This window comes from Eumetopias jubatus, unplaced genomic scaffold (genome assembly GCF_037043125.1).
Source record: "Eumetopias jubatus isolate StellerSeaLion01/CBP00866 unplaced genomic scaffold, mEumJub1_p1.0 scaffold_4, whole genome shotgun sequence".
In the NCBI taxonomy this organism is placed as follows: Eukaryota; Metazoa; Chordata; class Mammalia; order Carnivora; family Otariidae; genus Eumetopias; species Eumetopias jubatus.
In genome coordinates this window covers 72,772,087-72,795,244 of record NW_028274810.1, presented here as the reverse complement: position 1 = coordinate 72,795,244, position 23,158 = coordinate 72,772,087, and the positions used below count along the sequence as shown (strand labels likewise).

The 23,158-nt window shown below is 55.6% G+C and overlaps 2 protein-coding genes across 2 annotated transcripts in view; both read left to right on the top strand.

Moving 5' to 3' along the window:
• Positions 1-13,668, top strand: part of ST3GAL3 (ST3 beta-galactoside alpha-2,3-sialyltransferase 3) — a 171,417-nt gene extending 157,749 nt beyond the window's left edge. The window contains exons 10-12 of the mRNA XM_028123443.2: positions 6,642-6,788; positions 6,984-7,130; positions 12,609-13,668. Coding sequence (XP_027979244.1) covers positions 6,642-6,788; positions 6,984-7,130; positions 12,609-12,698 — 384 coding nt within the window. The 3' untranslated portion in view covers positions 12,699-13,668. The remainder of the gene's footprint in view (positions 1-6,641; positions 6,789-6,983; positions 7,131-12,608) is intronic.
• Positions 13,669-18,245: 4,577 nt separating this feature from the next.
• ARTN (artemin) lies at positions 18,246-19,333 on the top strand. The gene is made up of 3 exons (XM_088023002.1): positions 18,246-18,305; positions 18,643-18,781; positions 18,852-19,333. The coding sequence occupies exons 1-3, from the start codon at positions 18,246-18,248 to the stop codon at positions 19,331-19,333; spliced, it is 681 nt and encodes a 226-aa protein (XP_087879128.1).
• Positions 19,334-23,158: the final 3,825 nt, after the last annotated feature.

Here is a 23,158-nt window from a genome sequence, read left to right as displayed (position 1 = left end):
CTGGCAGGAGTCCGGATTCTAAATTCAAACCTGGATTTCCAGGTGGTTTTTCAAGGGAGAATAGAATATATTTTATTTAACAGCTTGATACCTTGATCTGTAACTTTCAAATATTTAGGATCTAAAATTTAGACATGTGGTACATGGAATCCATTTGTAATTTTGTCCCTGGCTCCACAAGCATGGGGGGTAGCCTGCATGGATGTGGGGGCAAGGGCTACAGATGAGGCTGGTAAGCAGGGGATAGAAGGTAAAGGGTCACATCAAGGAGCTTGGACTTCATCCTGTGATATAAGCAATAGCAGAAGCCAGCGAGCTGACTTGTTGCCAGACATATTACATGCAGGACTAACTTGTCATAGCACAAACCACTATAAAGTAGGAACTATTCTTATTTTCCTTATTTTGTAGATGAGGATAAGACGACTTCGGGCAAATAACATGACTGGGACACAGAGTTGGTAGTTAGGGTGTCAGGGTTCAAGTGTCAGACCTACAAAATCATAGGGGCAAGCCAATGTGGGCTGACGAACAGTGTGAAGGTGGGAAGCATATGGTTTTGTGATGGATCTGCCCAGAGGCCACAGATTTGGTAGTTGCTTGGTTCCTGGGGGTGAGGGAGAGGGAAAGGTCGAGGGAGATGGAGGACTCATGTCTGGGTTGTTGGGGAAGAGTGATGGTGGTGGGTCCTCGGGGAAAAGAGATTAGAGAAGAAAACAAACCTCTTGGGCCTTGGTTTCTTTAGCAGGGGACTGGACTAGATTCTGTTAAAGGTCTCTTTTTGTATGATTGTAATCCGTGTTTTGAGGGTCGTTGGTTGTCCAAAATGTTATAGAATCTATTTGTACAAAAAGTACATGGTTTATATATAACAGGCACTCAAGTATTCGTTGATTGGTTGATCTGGGTTAATCATTAGCTCTGAGATATTTGCATCTGTAAATAGCCGCCTTTTTGAGCTCTTCATTTCTTTTAAGGGGGGCGGGCAGAGGGAGAGAGAGAATCTTAGGCAGGCTCCACGCCCAGCACGGAGCCTGATGCGGGGCTCTGTCTCATGACCCTGAGATCATGACTTGATCCAAAATCAAGAGTCGGACACTTAGCTGACCGAGCCTCCCGGGCACCCCTTGAGCCCTTCATTTTGCGTGTGGTTTTGTTAGTCTGTCTCCTTGCTGTCCCTCCCATTTTATGTGCCATGCACGTGAATGTTTTTTGGATATGTCTTCTCTGTACATATTTTAAATAAGTATAGCAGATGTTTTAAACCTCTCTTTGGCTCTTTCTCACATTATAATAACCCCACCATGTATTGAGGTATTTGTATACCACCCTGTCTTTTCCACTGCATTACAGATTCCTGCTGGATTAGGAGAACAAAAACAAAAACCAGACCTACGCTTTTAATTATCCTGCCAAGCTGTCCCAGTGGGCAGTGGAAAGCCACTGAACATTGTAGTCCTGAGAGTGTGCGGGATCGGATTTGTGCAGGGAAGTGAAGGAATTGAAGGTGGAGGTGGGAAGCCCTGGTGGCCGTTGGGGTGACTCCCGGGAGAGGTGGTGGCCTGTCCCAAGGAGGTAGCAGCAGAGAGTAGGAGGGAGCGCACCTGCCCTGCTCTGGGCCGCAGAAAGCCAGCCCGTGGTCAGCGTCTCCACTCCCAGACCTCTCATCAACTAAGGGAGAGGGGGAGGAAGGGGCTGCAGGAGGAGACCCCACGAGGGCACGGGGAAAGCGCGGACCCCGGCTGGGAAGGCGCCTTCGTCCCAGAAGCTTTCCCCATTGCTCTTGGCTGTGCTGAAGAGCTGGGCAAGGTGCATCAGCAGGAGACTGGCGGCGGCCGCACACCGATGAGCTGCATCCTGACTTGACTGAGGCAGGGACATTCCTGGAGGGGGAGGGACTGGACAAGGAATGCAGCCCACAGCCGGCCTTGAGGAGAGGTTTGATCATTCTGGGGGCCTCTGTGCTGGGTCCTGTGGGGCAGGGGAATGAGCTGTGAGAGGCCCGGGTCACATTAGAGTAGGGCTTCTGGGACAGGGCTGTGTTCCGGTGGCGGGCTTGGCAGTGTCACCCAGCGGGGGGAGGCTCCATCGCCCACTGCCCTCCCCCCACTTTGGGATGTCTGGACATCTGTGTACTGGCCTGTGGGGCATCTGGCACTGCCATATAATCCTCCCAGCTATCTGGGAAGTGGCTTCTGTCATCCCCGTTACGCATGAGGAAGTTGAGGCTTGAAGAGATGATGTGACTGGCCCAGGTCACACACTTGTGCAGTCAGGACGTGAAGCTCAGTTTTACGGCCGCCAGCCCTCCTGCTCTGCACTGCATCCCCGTCTCTCTCATGGCTCCTGTCAGTCTCCCCACCCGCCCCCAGCGCCTCAGTTTCCACCTGCCCCTTCAGTGTTGGTGGTTATGGGGTTCCCATCCCCTCTCACCCAATGACCAGAGATTCTTTTTTTTCCTTTCCAAGTTTTTATTTAAATGCCAGTTAGTTACCATACATAACAGTCTGTTTAGTTTCCGGTGTAGAGTTTAGTGATTCGGTACTTCCATACAACACCCGGGGCCCTCCTCAGTGCCCATCCCCTATTTCCTCCATCCCGATACCAAAGATTCTTCAGCAGAAGTCAGCAGATCCCTTGACTTCGGGGATCCCGTGACCCTCCGCAATGGTGTACAGAATTTGTAAGGTGTATGTGCCTGTGTGTGTTTTTCTGAGAAGAGAAGCCGTAGCTTTTATCATAGGAGACAGGCTGGGGTTTTGTTGGTACTTGATGTTTTTACGGCTGGGGAAACCCCAAAATGCCCAAATCATGTCTTGGTCGTATTCCTCCTTTCCCTGAAATTCCTGAGGAGACTCTGCCTCAGGACAGTGACAGATGGGAAAAAAGAAACTAGTGCCGCTGAATGGCTCAGTGTGTCAGTTCCGGGGCTCTCCTGCAGGGCTCTCTGGGACTCGAGACCCACACGCAGGCCCCCTTTCTCCGGGGGCAGGGAGCAGCTGATCAGGAGCTGGGCCCACACAGCAGGGGTGTGTGTGTGTGTGTGTGTGTGTGTGTGTGTGTGTGTGTGTGTGTTAGAGAGAAAGACTTCTTGCCTTATCCCAGTAAGTAAATGGGACACTCAGTACCCTCAAACCTAAGTGGCCAGATCAGCTGCTGCTTCTCCCCACTGAGGCTTTGGGCAGAATCTCACAGAGAGCAGAGCTAATGAGCTAATTTCCGACAGTTTCACATAGTAGTCACATACAGGACTTCAGACCTTGTTTCACAGAGGACATCTCATTGTCATGGAGAGAACCAGGTTCTGAAGTTGGATGCAGCCAGAGCTCCCCTCACCTCTCTGAGCCCCAGTCGCCTCTGTGAAATGGGATGTGGGGCACCTACCAGGTGACCCCTACTCGCCTCGGAGCTGCTGGAGGGCAGAGGGGAGGTCCCATTCATCCTTAACCCCAGGCCCTAGACGTCCTGAGGTGGGAACAGTAATGACGACAGTCAGTGGTGTGGCAGAACACCCATCTTGGCATCATGACACTCAGGTTTGAATATTGGCCCAGCCACTTGTGTGACCTTGATCAAGCATGTTGCTTCTTCTTGGGGTCTGTACCTGTGAAGTGGGTGAAAAGTGGAGGAGATGTAAACAGGTACGGTCTGGGAAAACTAGCCGGGAGCCTCGCCCCCCTGCCTCCCCCGCTGTGTCCATTCCTGGCTCTCCTGAGCAGCCCCTGTGCCTCCTGCTCTTCAGGTGTGGGGGGGCAGGCATGGGCGGGAACCCCGGGTGGGGAACCGTTGGGGCCTGCCAGGCTCCACAGAGGGGACACGGGCCCAGCACAAGCTGGTACCCGCATTCCTTTCAGTCCACACCTGGCCCTCTCAGCAGGAGCTCCTCCCCACGTCCGCCTAAGATCTTGGCCATCTCTACCCTTCCTACCGGGTCCTGTGGTCCCTGCCTTTGGGTCTGTGGGATTCTGAGAAGATAGACTCAAAAGAAGCAGATGACCAGTAAGCCAGGATGGGCTGGAGACATGAAGAATCCAGTGTGGATTCCTGGGTATCTGATTTGGAAGATGGGGTGGATAGTAGAGGAGAGAACAGATAGTAGAAGACATGGAAGAACATACAGAGAGGAGAAGAGGAGACGGAGCAGATCTGGAGAAACCACAAACCACATCCAGCAACAGCGGACTGGTTCAATAAGTTATGATACATGCTGGTGACATGGTTCTTAGAAAACATACTTTTGATGTCTGTAACATTCAGTTATAGAGATGGATCATTTAGCCAAACCTCTGCTGTATATTTCTGGATTTTCCTCTGGTTTGAATTGCATTTTATAAACAACACTGGAGTAAACAGCTTTTTACAAAGGTCTTCACCATTCTGATTACTTTCAGAAGAGAAATGTTGCAGTCAGCAGATATAAAAACAGCCTTGAGGCTTTTGATACATATTGTCAGGTTGCTTTTTTGAAAGGCTCTACCGATTTTACTCCTATAGCAATGCAGGAGAATCCTGCCGGGGCGTGCCAACCACCACGGGCACCAAGATACATACCCAGACACACACACACACACACACATTTTAGAGATAACAAAGAGCATCTTATTTTAATTTGCGTCTCTTTGTCACTACTGAGTTTGTTTATGCTTATTAACCTTATTTTGTGTTCTTTTCCTACTTTTATGGTGTCCCATTAATTTTTTTCATGAATTTTTAAAATATGTCTTATTTTTGACAAAATGTTTCTCACTTTTTTGTTTCCTTCATAATTTTACTTATTCTGTTTTTGATATACTAAAGCCCTTAAAAATGTTTACAAAGTCAAAATCTGTTTTTTTAATTTATTTCTAACATTAACATGTCAAAAGTTCAGTTATAAAATATACACCTCAATTTTCTTTTAGTTTTGCTTTTTCAGCATTTAGTTATTTTGGGTACAGTGTGAGGAGAAGAAGTAAAAGGATCTTTTTTCTAAAGAGCCAATTTTCAGATACCACTTGCTGAGAAAATCATCTTGTGCCCACCAACGGTGAAGCTTCCTTTATCATAACCTAAGCTGATACATACATGTCTATATTGCTCTGCTTCTGGGCTGTCTTGTTTCATTGATCTTTGTGTTGATTCTTATACATCTACCAATGTCTCAACAATTGCAAGTTCATAATATACTCTAATATCTAATTTTTAAATTTGGGGGCTATTTTACCTGTTAAATATTTTGGATGGGTTTTTGGAATCCTTTTGGTAAATTTCAAAGGTCCTACTGGGATTTTTCTTAGACTTCTGTTAAGCCTACATGAATCTGGGCAGAGTTGGCATTGTGCTAGTATTCAGCCTTCCCATCCAAAAACAGTTTGTCTCTCCCGTTTTTTTTTTCAAGTCATCTTTTTATATCTCTCAATAAATGATTATAGGTTTTTTAAATTGTTATTACAGGTAACATATCTTTAAGTCTGTTGCTCAGTATTTGATATTTTTCATTAGGATTGCAAATGGGATCTCCTTTGTATTATATCTGGTGATTGTTTCCTATTGGAGTGCACATCCCATTACTAAATTATTCTCTCCATTCTAAGTTGAGTTGGGTTTTTTTAGGTTTTCTAGGCAAATAACAAACACCCTGAGATACCAGGTTAGAGTCCCTGGGCTTGGTAATGCCTCCAGTCTGCAGGATTGGTGCAGTTCTCTCCAACAGTAGTCAAGAGTCCAGCTGTAAGGGTGGAAAAGGTGGCTGAATGGATCGAGCCCAAGTTCAGGGGTTCCTGAGGCTGGGGCAGTAGAAGGGCAAGGGGCAGGGGGCTGAAGGAGCTCACAGGAAAGCTCCCTAGAGTGACCGACTTCAGGGACTAGATCAGAAAGGGCTCGTGTACTGGACACAAAGGTAGGGCTGGGGACTGGAGGAAGGCAGAGAGTCCAGAGAGGATGTTGTGGTCCTGGAATGGATGCTGGGATGTCAGGTTTGAGAGCTGATGCCTTTCCCGTACAGGACTGGGCTCCCTGAGATCTCCACTTTGCAGTTAAAGACACTAAAGCCCTGAGAGCTTGTCACTTGCCTAAAGTCACCCACTGCTAATCAGTGGCATACTGTGTTCTGCTGTGCCTTACTAGCTCACGTTCTGTCCTTATTTTTCAGGTTCACTTTAGAACAGTTGACTGAAAGCAAGGAGAGACAGCAGAAGGGAAAGGAGGCGAGCCCAGCAGAGCAGTTAGGAGAGAGCGGGCAGGCTCCTCGTGGCCCCTCAGTTAACTGCAAAGGGGAGGGGACAGCTGGGCTGCTGGGTCCTCCTGCTGATCCAGGAAGCCCCTCAGACCAGAACAGCACACCTCAGGGCACCACCCTGTGTGCCCCTGCCCTGCAGTTCACTCTGTGTCCTCCCTTATACTCTGTGCCACACCATGTGCTCACTGTCCCCCACCGCATACTCTTGTCTCTTTCATACATCCTGTGTCGTCCCCCCCACCCCTGACACCAACACACCAGCTCATCCCTCTGCCAGGGTGTTTATGCCCCGGGTTCCCCAGTATATTATACATCATGCCCCACTTGTTTCGTTTGCCTGTACACACTTGGGGCCGTGCCACACACACACGGTCCCATGGCGAGCTGTGTGCCCAGCTCACGCCTGCTTACGCTGTGTCTGCAGAGTGCATCGGATGGCTTCTGGAAGTCCGTGGCCACGCGGGTGCCCAAGGAGCCCCCTGAGATTCGCATCCTCAACCCATACTTCATCCAGGAGGCCGCCTTCACCCTCATCGGACTGCCCTTCAACAATGGCCTCATGGGCCGCGGGGTGAGATAGCGGGGCCCTGGGAGAGGGCACAGGGAGCAGGGTCAGAGATGCCTTGGGAAGGGAGGACAGGGTGGCAGGGTGAGGGGCAGGGGGCCTAGTCCTCAGAAATGGAGCTCAGCTCTGCTGAGTGCGGCTAAGGGTCTCAGCCTGGCTCAGTTCTCCAGCTGAATTCTGTACCTCCTCTGTTCCCTCCAGAACATCCCGACCCTTGGCAGTGTGGCAGTGACCATGGCACTACACGGCTGTGACGAGGTGGCAGTCGCAGGCTTTGGCTACGACATGAGCACGCCCAATGCACCCCTGCACTACTATGAGACCGTGCGCATGGCAGCCATCAAAGAGGTGCTGGGCTGGGCGGGGGGGCATCCCTGGGCAGGGCCGAGGGAGGGGTGCTCCCAGCACAAACCAATGGAAAGGGGTGAGCCAGTGGCTGGTCCGGCTGCCCAGAGTTCGCAAAGTTGGGTCACTGGTGGTCCATCCCTGCCTTCAGGTCTCTGGTCACCACGCATCCTCTGTGCCCCTGAACCTAGCGCCTCCTTCCCCACTCTTCTTGCCCCGAACGTTCCCTCCCTGGCCCTCTCCCTGCCCTTTTCGTGCACCTGCCTCATCCTTGCTGTTCCCAAATGCCATATGCTAATCCTGGCACCAGCTCAGAGCCATCTCCTCCATCGAAAGCCCTGTCTTCCCCCAGAAGACGTCCATGCCCCCTCAAACCACCCGAGACCTTGCCTCTCTGTGCCGAGACGGTTCCTGTACCCCTCTGCCCTCCCCTGTGAAGGAAGACCTGAAGCACTGATGCTCTTGATCACCCAGAATGGCTTCCCAGGTGATCCATATGTCCAGGTGCCTTCATGTTCAAGAAGCATTCCGGGTCTCGGGGCTGGCAGTCAGCCTCTTCTGACAGCATCTCTGCCTTCACATCCAGAGCCCCTGTGAACCCCTCTTACAGTCCCCTCCTGGGGCCAGCGCTCTGAGCAGCTTCTCTGCTCCCGAATGGGGGGGTGGGGAGGAGGGGGTGTTGGAGGACGCCTCCCCTCTGTGCAGATTCCTAGTTCTATAAATGTAGGGGTTCCCATCTCAGCCAGCCCTCCTTCCTGCTCATCACCTTTCACACGCCCTCCTCCAACCCAGAGCCCTGGCCCCCTCTCTGCCCCCCACGTCCAGTGGGAAAACAGGCTGCAGCGGGGACTCCGGCACCTCCTGCGGGCTCGTCCCCTCTGCCCTCCTCACTCCCTCACAGCCTGACTTCCCCCTTCCCCATGATTCCCGCTAAGGTCACCAGTGACTCCGCTCAAGCCTGCCAAATCCAGTGGGCACGTGTAAGCCTCATCCTTCCTGACCTCTCAGAAACTTTTTATGTTGACCACTCCTTCCTCTTTGAAACTTTTCCTGCTCAGACTTGCGAGTCCTTAATCTCTGGTGTTCCTCTCACTTCACTTGCCGGTCTCTCTCGTTCTCTTCCTCAGCGTCCTTGATTTCAGTCCACCCCGAAAGAGTCAGCACTCACTAGGGCTCTGTCCTGGACGGTCTTCTCACTGTCCACGTTCTCTGGGAGCTTGACATCCCCGTCCGTGGCTTGAGTTCCCTTCTGTATGATTGCACGCGTGTTGCTCGCTCAGGCCACCTCAAGCAATGAGAAGTTATTGCAGGAATTTAAGAGAGACTTGGGAAACCAGGAACGACTTTATGGCAGGGCCCCCAGGGTAGCCTGGAATGGGGTTCAGGGTGGGGGGCCTGTCCCAGGGTTAGGACAGCTCCTGACCGATGCCACCCCCCTCGGCAGTGGTTCCAGACCTGCCTCCTTGTTGCCAGGAGCCCGTTGGTCTTTCCATCTGTGTCTCTTCGTATATCTTCTTGCTTTCTCGGCCTTGCCAGCCCCCACTCTGAACCACCAGCACAGCCATCGCCTGTCTCCTGGCTTCTGTTTGCTTGTATCTTTGGCCTCTTACAGACTCCCGTTTATGTGAACTTTGTGTCAGAGCCCCAGGCGGAGGGTGCGAGGCCGTAACCAGCTCACGCAGGGCTTCGTGGGCCGTGGTGAGGAGTTGGGGCTCTGCTCTGAAGGCCAGCAGGAGCCACGGGAAGCTCTTGGGCTGTAGAGTAGCATGCAGTAGGTCGCTGTGGCTGCAGCACGAAACAGAGGGGCGCGAGGCAGATCGATCCAGCCGGGCCGCTGTCCCAGCAGCCTAGGCAAGAGATGCAGGCTCCTGACCAGGAACTGTTCAGGGGCAAGGAGAAGGCAGAAAAGAGACCGCATTTTCAATCCGTAGGTCTTGTCTCAGTGCGGCAATGAGGGAGGACTGCACCTTCCCTGAAACCCTCTGGTGGAGCCTGTTCCCTTTCTTTCTTCTTCATTAAGAAGAAGAAAGAAATTATCTCTGAAAGTGGCTGGCTTGAGGCTCACGACATCGACTGTGCCCGCCCCACGCAGGGTGCTGGGGACTTCAAGCTATGAGATCAAATGGCCTGGGTTTAGAACCTTTCTTTCCTTCTCAGTAAGGGGAGAATGATAGCACCCACCCCCTAGGTTTGGGGAAGATTAGATATGATAATGTGTAAAAACAAAAAAACCAGCCTGGCACATAGTAAGCACTCATAAATGTTAGCTGTTATTATTAATGGTTTTTTAAATTTATTTTTTTGAAGATTTTATTTCTTGACAGAGAGAGAGACAGGGAAAGAGGGAACACAGGCAGGGAGAGTGGGAGAGGGAGAAGCAGGCTTCCTGCAGAGCAGGGAGCCCGATGCGGGGCTCGATCCCAGGGCCCTGGGATCATGACCCGAGCCGAAGGCAGATGCATAACGACTGAGCCCCCCAGGCGCCCCGCTGTTATTATTAATGTTTTATCCACACTTATCACCATTTCCTCCCGGTATCCTGGCCAAAGATTCACTGGAAATGCCGGTGCCTGGGTTTAGCATCCCTGCTGTCCACCTTGAGGGTCTGCAGGAAGCAGGTGAACCGTTTTCAGCACCCTGGCCCCAACACCACTTCCCTCCGCTCGGCCCAGGGGCCCGTTCTCCAGGCCCAGCAGGAGGGGGCGGGCCGTGGAGACAAGCGGAGCATGGGTTCCGTGCTGGGGGACATCCAGAGAAAGATGCATCAAAGGAGTTCGGAGAGGAGACGGAGCGAAGGTAGGGAGGAGTTAGGAAGGTGCAGGGTCATGGAGACCAAGGGAGCAGCGTTCGGGGACTGTCCCCCACGTCAGGCGCTGTCGAGAGAAGTCCAGTAAGAGGAGCACTGGGAAATGGCCAGTGGCTGCACCATTGAGGGGGCCCCGCAGACGGTGGGAAGAGCAGCTTCGAAGGCCAGTGGCTGCTCAGGGAGTAAAGGTAGTGCGGAGAGGCAGGCATGGTGCCCAGTACATGCTCCGGGGAAGCCTGGACGAGAAGGAGGAGGAAGGGGATAGAGCAGCAGCTTGCTCAGGGCCCAAGTGGGCTCACACGGGACTGTGCGACCCGGCGGAGAAGCTCGGGCTGGAAATGTCCATTTGTGAGTTGTGAGCCCAGCTGCCGGTTCAGATCTGCGGCCAGTAGAGTACAAAGCGCAGGCAGTCAGGGCAGCACCAGGGTTTAATGACTGGGCGAAGGACGAGGAGCCAGAGATGGAGACGGAAAAGAGCTGTCAGAAGGACAGCTGCATCCAGAATCAAGGGTCCTGCTGTGGTTGGGGACCCAGGACTGCCAGAATTCTGCCCCAGCCCGTAGATGGTGTAGACAACACGGTATAGACAGCTCTGGTAAGCTCCTGTGCCGTCTGCATGGAAGGGAGAATGAGGAGGCCTTGCCTGGTCTAAGAGCTACAGCCCAGGGCCCAACTTTTTGTTTACTCTTTTATTATGGACACTGTCAAACATATTCATAAATGTAGAAAATAATATGATGAACTTTCAGGCACCTGTCACCCACTTCCCTGTTAGCAGCACATGGCCAGTGTTCATCTGTTCTTCCTCTCATGCACCCCTCCCCACTGATTATTTGGAAATAAGTCCCAAATACCATATCATTCCAACCATAAATATTTCAGTAGCTTTCACTCAAAGATAACTTTTAAAATATTATCACAATACCATTATCACACCTAAAAAAATTAATAATTCCTTACTATCACAAAAAATGTCCAGTATTGGGGTGCCTGGCTGGCTCAGTTGGAAGAGCATGCAACTCGGGTTCATGAGTGCGAGCCCCACAGTGGGTGTAGAGATTAATGTAAAAATAAATAAATAAATAAATAAACTTTAAAAACAATGTCCAGGGGCGCCTGGGTGGCTCAGTTGGTTAAGCGACGGCCTTTGGCTCAGGTCATGATCCCGGAGTCCTGGGATCGAGCCCCACATCGGGCTCCCGGCTCAGCGGGGAGCCTGCTTCTCCCTCTGACCCTCTCCCCTCTCATGCTGGTTCTCTCTCTCTCTCTCTCTCTCAAATAAATAAATAAAATCTAAAATAAAATAAAAAATAAAAACAATGTCCATTCTTCCACTGAGCTTTCAACCATCGGTGACTCCCAGTGGGTGTTCTTGAAACTAACCCATCAGATTGGTTGCTTCTTCCTGGGGGTGATGAAGGGGAGACATAAGGAAAGAGCAGTATAAGTTTACACATCTGTTCGGCTCCTGGCCCTGCCATTCCTCCAAGCCTCTGTGTTCTGAACCCACAAAATCGAATTTCATTTCACACATCTTTATTGAGCACCTACTGTGTCAGCCAAACAGTCCCTGCCTTCAAAGAGAGACAGTGTGCCAGATGATTGACTCTTCGAGGGATGAGGGCAGAGCACGCTGGGAGTCTGCAACAGGAGGGGACAGTTCAGACAGCAGAGTGTCATGACAGGAGCCTCGAGGGAGCCGGAGGTTTTAGGGAGTTTGGAGGGACAGTCGTGTAGTCGCAGCGATTGAGAGAGGAGGCAGACCCTGCAGACCTTCCAGGTGCCATGGAGCGTGGAGTGGGGGAGAAGAAACGGTCACTGTTTGAGATGTGTCTGAGGGACCCTGTCCTTAGGGGCGGCCGGCTTCGTGGTTAGCCCAAGAAGTCGAAGGGCATAGTCAGAGGATACAGGGAATTTGGCCTGCGTTTCTGATTGAAGAGATTTGGCAAGCTGGAGAAAGTTGCCTGGATGAGAATAGGGCCAGGACAGAGCCCTGGGTCCTCCGCACCAGCCAGCACACCGCGGTGGGGTTCCTGCAGAGCGGTCAGGGGTGTACGGACTGCGGAGAGGCTGTCCGCTTTCCCTGAGTCAGTCAGTCCTTTCTCATTCTTTGAGAGACCTCGCCACCAGAGCCTCCTGGTGCAAGTACTGGGGACAGGACAGAGCCTGAGCCTGGGTGCAGGCTTCGCCCAGGAAAGCCCAGAAGGCGGCATCTTCCCTGTCATTTCCACATTCACAGAAAGGTGAGCTGCTTGTCCTCGGGCCCCCTGGCTTCTCCGATCTGGGAGGCAGGATTTCATCAGCCTGGAGACCGCGCTGCATCAGGCCGGAGGATGACTAAGCCATCCCACGCGGTTCTCCTTCCAGCAGGGCGCACCCCCCAGGCCTGGGCCAGCTCTCACTGGCTCACGTGGCCTGCCCTCAGGGTGCCTAGGACCTAGGTGCCCTGGACGCGCTGCCAGACAAGGAGGTGACGTCTGGGGGAACAGGGTCGGAAGGCCTCCATCTTCGAAGACTTGGAAGAAGAGGAGAGGCAGAGTTCTTGTAGGGCGGGGAAAGGGGTTCTGGGAAGGGAGGAGGGTGAGCAGATTTCCCAGTCACAGAGCACTGGGCGAGCGATGGGCAGAAGAGAGCACCGAGCTCCACTCATCCCTTCCCTGTGCCTTTCCTTTCAGTCCTGGACACACAATATCCAGCGGGAGAAAGAGTTTCTGCGGAAGCTGGTGAAAGCACGAGTCATCACTGACCTAACCAGCGGCATCTGAGGTGGGCCCAGCGCGCGGCCACGGAGGTCCTCGCACCGCCAAGAGGAAGCAGCAAGCACCGCCACCTGCCCACTCCATTGGCCTCGGTCTGGCTCCGCCTGAAAGGTGCAGGAGTCTGCAGACCCAGAGAAGGACAGTGCCAAGTGGCCTCAGGGGTGGCGAGGCCTCGGCAGGGCAGCCAGAGCTGTGTCTGCCCAGAGGCCAGCCCCAGAGACCAGCACTTAGCCTCATTCTCAGCCTGGGGCCTTGAAGCCAGAGGGCCGGGAGGCCGCCGGCTGTGCCCAGCAGGCCCAGCATGCAGGAGGTGGACATCAGGCTGCAAGGCTGCTGCTGGAATCATTTCTCCAATCAGTGTTTGGTGTATTATCATTTTGTGAATTTGGGTAGGGGGGAGGGGAGGGATAATTTATTTTTAAATAAGGTTGGAGATGTCAAGTTTGGTCCACTTGCCATGCAGAAAGAGGCCCACTAGGGGGCCCGTCGGGCTCCCTGTAGAGTGGGGGTGCCGTGACTAGCCTGTGCCCTGCTTGGGGCTAGAGGGAGGTGGGCAGGATCTCATGCCAACCCCCTCCAGCTCATGACACTGTTTGGCCTTTCTTGAGGAGAAGATGGGGTATTCCCATGCACCAGCCCCTAACTACGCCGCAGGGAAACCCTGGAGTCATCGTTGAAGCCGACAAGGCAGACTCTGGGTTAAGCAGAGAGAAGTTCAGAGCTCGGGAGGCGAGGCCTGGCCTAGCGTGATGGGAATGCCCCCCCACCCCCCCGCCGCTGCAGCTGATCCACAGGACAGTGCCCCAGCCTGGACGGACCAACTTGGCAGCTGTTCTGGATTTTGGCAACGACACTGTCAGGTCCTTGGGCTCTGCCTTCAGCCTGGACCAGAGGGAAGTGAGGCTCAAGGACCTTACCCAGGCTGTGGCAGCCACCCTGGGCAGCCATCCTGGAAGCAATAAAGCTCTTCCCTGAATCTGGCCTCCTCTTGCTTTCTCTGACTCTCCTGGAAGAAGCAGGACCCTGGGGCCTCAGCAACTCCATTAAACCCAAGGGCCGTCTCTCTAGCCCACAGATTCCTCGGTCCCTTTCTCTTCTTCTGTCAACTGCAGGACCTGGGGAGCCACCTGGGGGCCTTCGGAAGCTTCTCCCATCCCACACAGTCCTGCACCCTCTTGGCCTTAAGAGAGGCAGACCAGGGCGCCTGGGTGGCTCAGATGGTTAAGCGTCTGCCTTCGGCTCGGGTCCTGATCCCAGGGTCCTGGGATCGAGTCCCGCATCGGGCTCCCTGCTCCTTGGGAGCCTGCTTCTCCCTCTGCTTCTCTCTCTCTCTCTCTCTGCCTCTCTGTCTCTCATGAATAAATAAATAAAATCTTAAAATAAAAATAAGAGAGGCAGACCAGAGGTATGAGGGCATGCCCCAGAGTCTACCCTACCCTAAAGGAGCCAGAGGGCAGGGGGTTGAAATCCACGGCCCTGGGACAGCACCTCTAGGTCCTCAGAGCCCCAGTTCTGCGGGGACAGATTCCTGCAAGCACAAGAAAGCTATGTGCTGAGCCCCCTGACAGGCTCACAGCCCACACTTGCTCCTGACACCCCGGGCTGAGCTCTGGAGAGAATATGCCCCACCCCGACCCCGAGCACAAAGGCACACCCTCTCCCCACAGCCCGCCTCTACCCACACAGAACAGAAAGGCAGAGCCCAGCTCTAGGCACCCTCAGGTAAACGTGGGAAAGAACACCCCCACCCCCACCCCGACAGCCCTAGAATCTGATCGCTCCCCTCGCAGCGACCCCAGGCAGGCCTGAAATCCGGACAAACACACCCCTGCATCAGAGGCATGGAGTGAGCTTCCTGCCAGAGCTGCCACTGTGGCACCAAGAGAGGCTGGCTGGCCCCCTTGCCTCTCGCTTGCCATCCCAAGGGCCACCAGCGCCCCACATACCCCCTTACTGCTGTGGTTTGTCCTCAGGCAGAAACCGCCGCCTCTGAGGGGAAAGTCGGGCCCTGACGGAGGGACGGGCACACCCAGAACTCCCTTGGGATGCTGCTGGAAACAGGGCACAACTCCAGTGCACGTTGTATTCTACGGGGATGGCGCCCCCTGGAGTTGTACGGGGCCTAGGCTGCAGGCCTACAAGAGGCAGCCATGGTTGATAAAGTCCCAGGTTGCAGGAAGCAGCAGAGAGAGGAGCTATTCACTGCTCAGTCCCCTTTCCCACAGGGGTTCTGTCAGGCCTGTGGACAGCCACCTCCCCCCACCACCCAGCAGTTCTCCGTGGTCTGGCTTCCACTGTACGGAACCTGCTGTCACAAAGCGGTGGTTCTCGGCCCCAGCCATACACCAGACTAACCTGTGTAAGCTGGAAAATCTGCACATGCCCACCCCAAGATTCTGATTCAGGTTTGGGGTGGGGCCCAGATGTGGGTGGTTTTTAAAGGTCCACAGGAGATTCTGATGCGTAGACAAGGTATAGGCTGGTCCACACAAGCCCCCTGAGCACTTTCATCCCCACCCATGGCTCCCAACTGTCAGTTGGTCGACAATTCCCAGATTGCCCTCTTCAGCCCAGCTCTCCCCACTTTGCTCCAGGCTACAACATTCAGCTACTTCCTGAGCGTTACCACTAGGGTAATCCACAGGTCCTTCCAACTCCACACATCCAACACTGAACTCGTGAGCTCCTGTCCCCAACCTGCCCTCCTTGAGGGAAGCCCAGCTTCCGGCATGCGGCCCCTCCACATCGTCACCCCGGCCAAAGGCGCGCCTCTCTCTGTCCTACCTATTCATTCCATCCAATCAGGCTCCAACTGAGTTTTCAAGATATGGTCTGAAAAGCCTTGCGGCCCTCTGCTCACCCCACGTCTCTGCCTCAGACCCCTCTCTCCCCAGCAACCTCCTTACGTCTCCTCCAGACCAGCCAGTCACTGCAATGCATGTCTGGTCGCACCATTCTGCTGCCTGAAACCCTTCAGTGGTCCCCAGGGCCACTGCCATAAAGTCCAGACTCCCCAGTATGACACACAGGATCTGGCCTTCCCTTACATCTATCCATATTACTCAACCTCCAGCTCACCTGCCAAATTGCTGTAATTAGGCACCTGAAATACTACCCTCCAGCCGTGCATGTGCATCTCCTCTGTGACCCTCCCTTCCTCAGCCCGGGCCCCTGCTCCTACCAGCACTGCCCCTGCGGGGCCCGGGGAGCACCATGTTTGCCAGCGGGCGGCAGGGCGGCTGGAGCGGGGTTGGGCCTCCAGAGCCCCGGCGCAGCACCTCACCGACCCGACAAGTTCCGTGGGTCTGCTGAGAGAAGAAGCTAGCGGTGGGCCAGATAGCGGGGAGCAGCCGCGGCGGGTCGGCGAGTCAGGGCCCAGGAAACCGCACCCATCTCAGGGCCCACGGCCGAGGCAGGGACCGGCCCGTCCCCTCCCTCCCCGCTCTCAGCCCAGCCTCCCAACTCCCTACTTCGCGCGTCTACAAGCTCTGAACGCCCAGTTCCCGCGCCTCTCCGCCGCCCGGGTTCTCCGCTCTGCGAACCAGGGTCCCTTCCCAGCGTCTCCTCCCCGCCGCCCCCGCCCAGCTCGGGGGACCTAGTGTAACCTGGGGGGGCCAGATCCCAGCAGGTGGAGCGGCCAGGTGAGCCCTGAAAGGTGGGGTTGGGCGGAGGCGCTCCGGGCCCCACCCCGGGATCCGGTGACGCCGGGGCTGGAATTTGACACCGGATGGCGGCGGGCATGAGGCTGCTGAGGGATGGAGTTGGGCCCGGCCCCCAGACACGGCCCACGGGCTCCGCCAGCAGCAGGTCCCTCGGGCCCCAGCCCTCACTGCGTCCGGGACCCAGAGCCCTGCACCGCGGTAAGCCGACCTGTTGGCCCACCCCTGTCCCAGCCCTGGGGTTCAGGGGAGCGGGCGGGATAGTTCCCCCTCCGCTCCTTTCCCACGTCCTCCCTCTCCTGGGCCGGAGGCACAGCTCTCCGCCCCTCCCAGCCCCCTCAGTCCCCCTGTCACTGATCGACTGCGCTAGCCCGCTGTAATGTGAGGCCCCCGCTGCCGCTACAGGGCGCACACTGGCTGCCAGGGCCACGCTTTTGGCTAAAAGAGGCGCTGCCAGGTGCACAGTCCTGGGCATGAGCCTTTTAAGCTGCGGGGGAAAGCCCAGCACTGGTCCCAGGAAAGGTGCCTAGAAGAACCACGGAGGAGGACCCCTGTGGTGAGTATCGGCCGGCAAGGGCGGGGAAGCAAGGACTGGTGGACCAAGTGGCCCCCAGCCTGCCACGAGGGAGGCTGGGCCTGACCTGCCCTCAAGAGACCTGCTCCTGAGCTCCCCCTAGTGCAGGGGGTCACTGAGGCTGCCTGGCCCGGCTTTCCCTCCGTCAATGAGAACAGTCACTAGCCCGGCCCCTCAAGGCCTGATTCAATTAGCAGAGCACACCTGGCCCTGGAGGAGCACACCGGGGAGGCCTGGGGAGGTCTGGTCCACAGGTATGCAGACGTTCTATGTGCTATGGGGTAGGGGTGGATGGTGACAGCTGGGACCCAAGGGCAGACCAGCTAGAGGGTTCTAGGGCCCCAGAGGGGTGTTGGGAATGCCAGCCAGGGTGGGTTCGCCAAAGGGTTGGTGGGGCTCAGAAAGGATGGCTGGGCTCAGGAAGGATGGCTCCTGGGGGAAACTTAAGAGGAGCAGGGCCAGGCTGCCAGACCCACAGGAAGCTGGAAGGGGAACAGACCTGGACCAGCTCTCAAAGACCAGGTTGAAGTGGAGGCCTAGAGGGCCCTCCTGGGAGGTGCTCAGCCCTGAGTTTATTTGAGCGCAGCCAAAAGCCCACCTCCCCTTTGAGTCTGCAGGCTTGGCAATGCTGCCCCCTGGTGGCCACAGGGAGCCAAGCCCAGGCCCTATGTTAGAGGGGCCCATCAGCCCCCATCACCGGCTGGCTCTTGAGGGACCATCTGTGGTTGAGAAGAGAGAACTCTGGCGGCTCTGGGTCCAGACAGAGAGATCACAGAGGAGCAAGGTGCAGCAGCGCTGGGTGGGCAACACAGGCTGAGGCCGGGGCGTCGCTGACATCAGATAGGTCAACAGCAAGCACCCTAAATCTTCTCTAGGCCACATCTTCCTGCTCGTGACATAGAGTCAAAGCTCTCTGTGGGACCCAGTGAGTCCAACTACTCCTTTCTCCAGCTGCTCCTGGCAGCTCCAGCCCTGCAGGACAGAGCAGCAAGGCCCCAGGGAAAGAGACCTGGGATGGTAGGCAGCCGCGGAGCTTCTCTGAGTCTTACCCGCCCTCTACCTCATGGAGTTGTGAGGACTGAAAGAGGGAAACAGGTGCAAAGCACCAACACACAGTTAGGTTCTCAAGGCAGTTACTTCTCTACCTGGGTTGAGTCCAGCTGTCCAAGCCCCTTGTACTTCGTCTGGAGACACTGAAGTGAAGGGATGATCTTCTCAAAGGATAACTCCTCTCTCAATGCTCCAAGCTGCCTCAAGAGGGGGGGGGGGGGGACGGGAGCAGGTCGCCTACGCTGATGGGCCGTCCTGGTATTGACAGAAATGGAGCCCGGATGTGGAAGCCCTTCTGTGCTGCCCCACTGGCCCCAGCCTAAGCGGCAGGTGAGTGGCTCTCCCAGGGGACTGCCACCTGGAATTGAGGAAAGGTGGTTTGACTGGGGAGGAAGCGCAGGGCTTGGCCGGGCGACAGAAGCGGAAGGGGAAATGCTCAAGGAGGGACCAGGAGTGAGGAGGAAAGTCAATGATCTCTCCCCTGGGCTCCCTGAGGCAGCGGACCCACTATCCTCCAACCTAAACCCTCCGGGAGCTCCCCCCACCCAACTAAGCGCCCATCCTCTCCCTGATCCCCGCTGCCCGAGCCCCTTCCTGAGCTCCCTCCACCCCGAGCCGACCTGGATGTCCTATTCCTCCCTGAGGCTCCACTTCTGTCTCCGCGCAGCCTGCCCTGTGGCCAACCCTGGCCGCTCTGGCCCTGCTGAGCAGCGTCGCCGAGGCCTCCCTGGGCCCCGCGCCCCGCATTCCCGCCCCGCGCCTCGGCCCCGCTCCGGCCCCGGCGCCCCCCACCGGCCACCCGCCGGGTAGGTGAGAGGGCGAGGGGGCGGGGCGGGGCTGGCCCGGGACCCGGAGCGTGACTCAGTCTCCTTGCAGGGGGCCGCGCGGCCCGCACGTGCGGCGGAAGAGCCCGGCGGCCGCCGCCCCACCCGCCCCGGCCCGCGCCCCAGCCGCCCGCGCCCTCGCCCGCGCCGCCCCGCGGGGGCCGCGCGGCGCGAGCCGGGGGCCTGGACGGCCGCGCGAGCCGGGGGAGCCGCGCGCGGACGGAGGGGGCGCGGGGCTGCCGCCTGCGCTCGCAGCTGGTGCCGGTGCGCGCGCTCGGCCTGGGCCACAGCTCCGACGAGCTGGTGCGTTTCCGCTTCTGCAGCGGCTCCTGCCGCCGCGCGCGCTCCCCGCACGACCTCAGCCTGGCCAGCCTGCTGGGCGCCGGGGCCCTGCGGCCGCCCCCGGGCTCGCGGCCGGTCAGCCAGCCGTGCTGCCGCCCCACGCGCTACGAGGCGGTCTCCTTCATGGACGTCAACAGCACCTGGAGGACCGTGGACCGCCTGTCGGCCACTGCCTGCGGCTGTCTGGGCTGAAACCTCGCTCCAGGGCTTGCCGGACTGCACCCTTCCCCGCGGCTCCTCGCACCGCGGGGCCCTCTCGCAGGAGAGCCCGGGGGCCGGGGAATGGGGGGGGGGGGGCTCGGCCAGAAATGGAGGCCTCAGCCCCGGGGAGCGGGGGAGTGATGGCCACGAGCCCTCGAGAGATGTTGGGACGACTGACCTGCCGCGCCAGGGTCCTCACCCTGGGAGACCTTAGGACCCGCTTCTCACAGACTCTGGCACTGACTCAGCCGCGGACCCAGGACTCGTCCTCGGGAGAACCCAGCCGTGCCCGAGGTCCCAAGCCTCAGCCCAGGCCCTGGGGGGCGCGGAATCGGAGGAGACACACTGCAGTCGCATTGCCTGCGGGGGCCTGTACTCACTCGTGGGAGCCACACCCCTATTTATTATTCCTAAGTTATTTATTTACTTCCGTGGTTTGTCAGATCCTTTCCTGGGCAGCGGGGCCGGATGGGTGACAGCAGCTGGATGGGGATCACGCGCTGGCCATCCCACTCACTTCAGGCTGACTCAGCAATCACAGGCCCTGGCCTGGATTGTCCATTGCTTGCCGCAACCCAGCAGCTCTGGGACATGGGGCAAGAACACAGGCAGAGAGGGTGGCACAGGTGTGTTCTCCAGTCCCGACAGGCCAGCTCACAGCCCCCTGCACCGTCCCCAGCACTTGGGACCTGGAGTTACGGGTGGAGAGAACCCTACCCTTGTCACATCAGACATTCTGGGGGTTCTCATTTACTGTGTAATGACACAGAGAACCACACATTGCCGCATCCCACAGTCACTCATCTGTGTCCTACCCTCCAGGGCACCCTGACTGACAGGTGCATACACTGCCTCTGCTTATAGACAATCCAGCATGGGGACCTCACTGCCCACAATCCATGAGGCAACCCAGGGCAAAAGAGCATCTGAAAAGGCTGCAGGAGGGGAAGAAGGTGCAGCTGGTTTCGGGGGAATGAAGCAGAGGGCATCAAGGGACTAAAAGGGCAGGAAAGGACTGAGGGCCCCCCATTGGGACCTGCATTTTGAGTGATGAACAAGGATGTTCATTTATTCATCAACAAGTATTCATTAATTACCTATTATATGTCAGACACTAGGTAGACACCAGAGATACAGAAGTGAAAGGGACATGATACATGATCCCTGCCCTTAAGCTTAACTCAGGAGAGACAGACAATAATTATGGAAGTTCAGTTTGACAGATGGTATGAAAAAGGACAAGAAGCTAAGAGGTACACACCTGCATTTGGAAGGAAGGAGAGGTTAGTGCTGACCCTGGCCTTCCACGGTGTCCCCGAGTCATCTAGCAAAAGTCAGTGCAATCCCTCTGAGCTTTCCTGCAAGTCCCTGTGAAACTCTGTTTCCTGGGTCCTATGAATTTGTCCAATATGATGTTCTTTGGAAATAAGATGAGGGCCTGCGTTTGGAAAGGATGCCCAGTGTGAGGAACGCTGGGGTGTCCAGAGGGGCTGTCGGGAGGAAGCGGTATGCTGGTCTGGAGCTGAGGAGGGAGGGCTGGGCTGGAGATGGATTTGGCAGCTGTGAGCACAAGGGCAGTAGCTGCAGCCAGGGGTGCATGAGAGCACCATGGGAGTGAGCCAGCTGAGGGTGGGACCCCTTGGGCATCTGCCACTGCTAACCAAAATTCCTTCCAAACTGTCTAAGTACCTGGCTGCTTTGGCACAAGTGCCCCCTTCACCCACGCTAGAGTAAGGAGCAGGCAAAAGTGAGGGCTGTGAGCATTCTGGGTCAAGGAGGAGAAACAGGCCTCTGCTTCCACTCTTCCATGTTCACTGCCCCAGTTCTAGATGCTCCCCAAACTCTGGTGCTCTCACATTGCCTTCAAACACCCGCTTGCCCCCTCTCTCTGCCTCCAAACTGATTGAGGATCCTCAGTCTCCAGCCCTTCCGACGCCCACCGGAAGAAAATGGCACCAGCGCCATACAGTTTGCAGATGCCTCATGGAGGTCTGGGCCCTGGTTGAGGATGAAGGGGGACATCCCGTCAAGCAGGGTCACTGGGCCCAGGGAGACCCTACTGGAAAGACTTGAAAACCTGGCCTAGCCCCCAAGCCCTTCAGGCCCTGCCCTTCAGTGGTCATCTCTGCTCTCAGAGCCACTTAAGGGAGACAACAGACTGAAGCCACCTCTGACACTGCTCTCAGCAAGAGAGCCAGGTCAGAACCCAAGCCAAAGGTGCTGGCTCTCAACAGTCCTGATTGCTGGTCCTTGAGCAAGCAGGGTCCCTCCAACTCAAGGCTGCATTTTGGGCCCCAGAGAGATTATGCCCAACATCTCACAAAGTCCCAGATGAAACAATACCTTCTCTAAGAAGAACACAGTCCTACAAGAACCCAAATCCCTCTTTAAAAAATAATAATAATAAAGCCACTTTCCCCCAAAGGAACAAGCTCCAGAGCTGCGGTTCTCTGCCTACAACTTAGCAGAGGTCACTGTCACATGACCTCACCAGGCAGAGCACTTTCCACCCGGGAGCCACAGGTGGTTCTGTTATCTCCAGTCTTTTTTTTCTTTTTTTCTTTTTCAGATTTTATTTGTTTATTTGACAGAGAAATAGAGAGCACAAGTAGGGGGAGCGGCAGGCAGAGGGAGAGGGAGAAGCATGCTCCCCACTGAGCAGGGAGCCCGACGTGGGGCTCCATCCCAGGATTCTGAGATCATGACCCAAGCTGAAGGCAGATGTTTAACTGACTGAGCCACCCAGGCGCCCCTGGTATCTCCATTCTTGACCGTAGTCTTTGTTTCACATGTGCAAAACTACATTGCCCGTTTGAGTGGTCTTCCCAGAACCAAGGTATGGTCTCCTTCAAAGGGCTTTCAAGTCACCACCTCTTGTAAGACGGAAGACTACAGGCAGCTTTGAAGTGGCAGTTTTTCCAGCTTCAGGGGGTACCCAAAACTTCCCTTGACATTTGGTTCATCCAGGAACTGAGGTGTGGGGTTCCATGTGCTGCCCCCTGCACTTGCCAATGGCTTTCCTTCTCTCTTGTCCAAGGATGGTCCTATTTCCCCTGGGACAGAGTGTATGTGCACCGGCCGATTCACTGAGGTCTCATCTGGGAAAGGAGAGGCTGTGTAGAAAGCTGAGGATCAGAGAAAAGACCTAGGAGCGTCTGCACCATGTGAAGTCCCTTTTTTGTACACAGGAGTGGTTCTTAAACTGTTTGGGGGTTGTAGAGTCCTTAGGGAAGCTGATGAAAACCAGGGGTTCTCTCCCTGCACCCCCAAATGATGAAAAGACCACTCCTTCAATTTATCCTACATCCTACAGATAGGTTTTTGTAAAATGCAAATCCAATCATCACTGCCCACGTGAAACCCCACTTAAGATTTGTTGAACGACTAGATTCCCACTAGATTTTTGCTTCCGAGCTAATTGAACCCCCCTCCTCACCCGTTTCTCCTATTCTTCAAGCCTAGACCAAGTTTCTCCTCCTCAGGGAAGCCTACACTCACATTCTTCAGCCTTAGCAGCTATTGCCAATGTCAGCTTCCTCCACCGAATACAAGTCCAGAGGTCCTCCTTTCCCTTTTGATTATTTTTTCCCCTGCTGGGATAGCTGGCAAGAGTTAATAAAAGATTGGGGTGCCTGGCTGGCTCAGTCAGAAGAGCATGAGACTCTTGATCTCAGGGTTGTGAGTTTGGGCCCCACGTCGGGTGTAGAGATTACTTCAGTAAATAAACTTTAGAAATAAGAGTTAATATAAGGGCAAGTGGAAGTGTAAGGGGTAGGGGCTGCTGGGGTCTGCGGCCGACCAGATCTGTGGCTGGTC

Excerpts from the sequence above, each read along its gene's own strand:
- ARTN (XM_088023002.1), top strand. The coding sequence starts at position 18,246 with ATGGAGCCCGGATGTGGAAGCCCTTCTGTGCTGCCCCACTGGCCCCAG. Across the intron at positions 18,306-18,642 it reads GGCCCCAGCCTAAGCGGCAG|CCTGCCCTGTGGCCAACCCT; the intron begins GTGAGTGGCTCT and ends GTCTCCGCGCAG. Across the intron at positions 18,782-18,851 it reads CCCCACCGGCCACCCGCCGG|GGGGCCGCGCGGCCCGCACG; the intron begins GTAGGTGAGAGG and ends GTCTCCTTGCAG.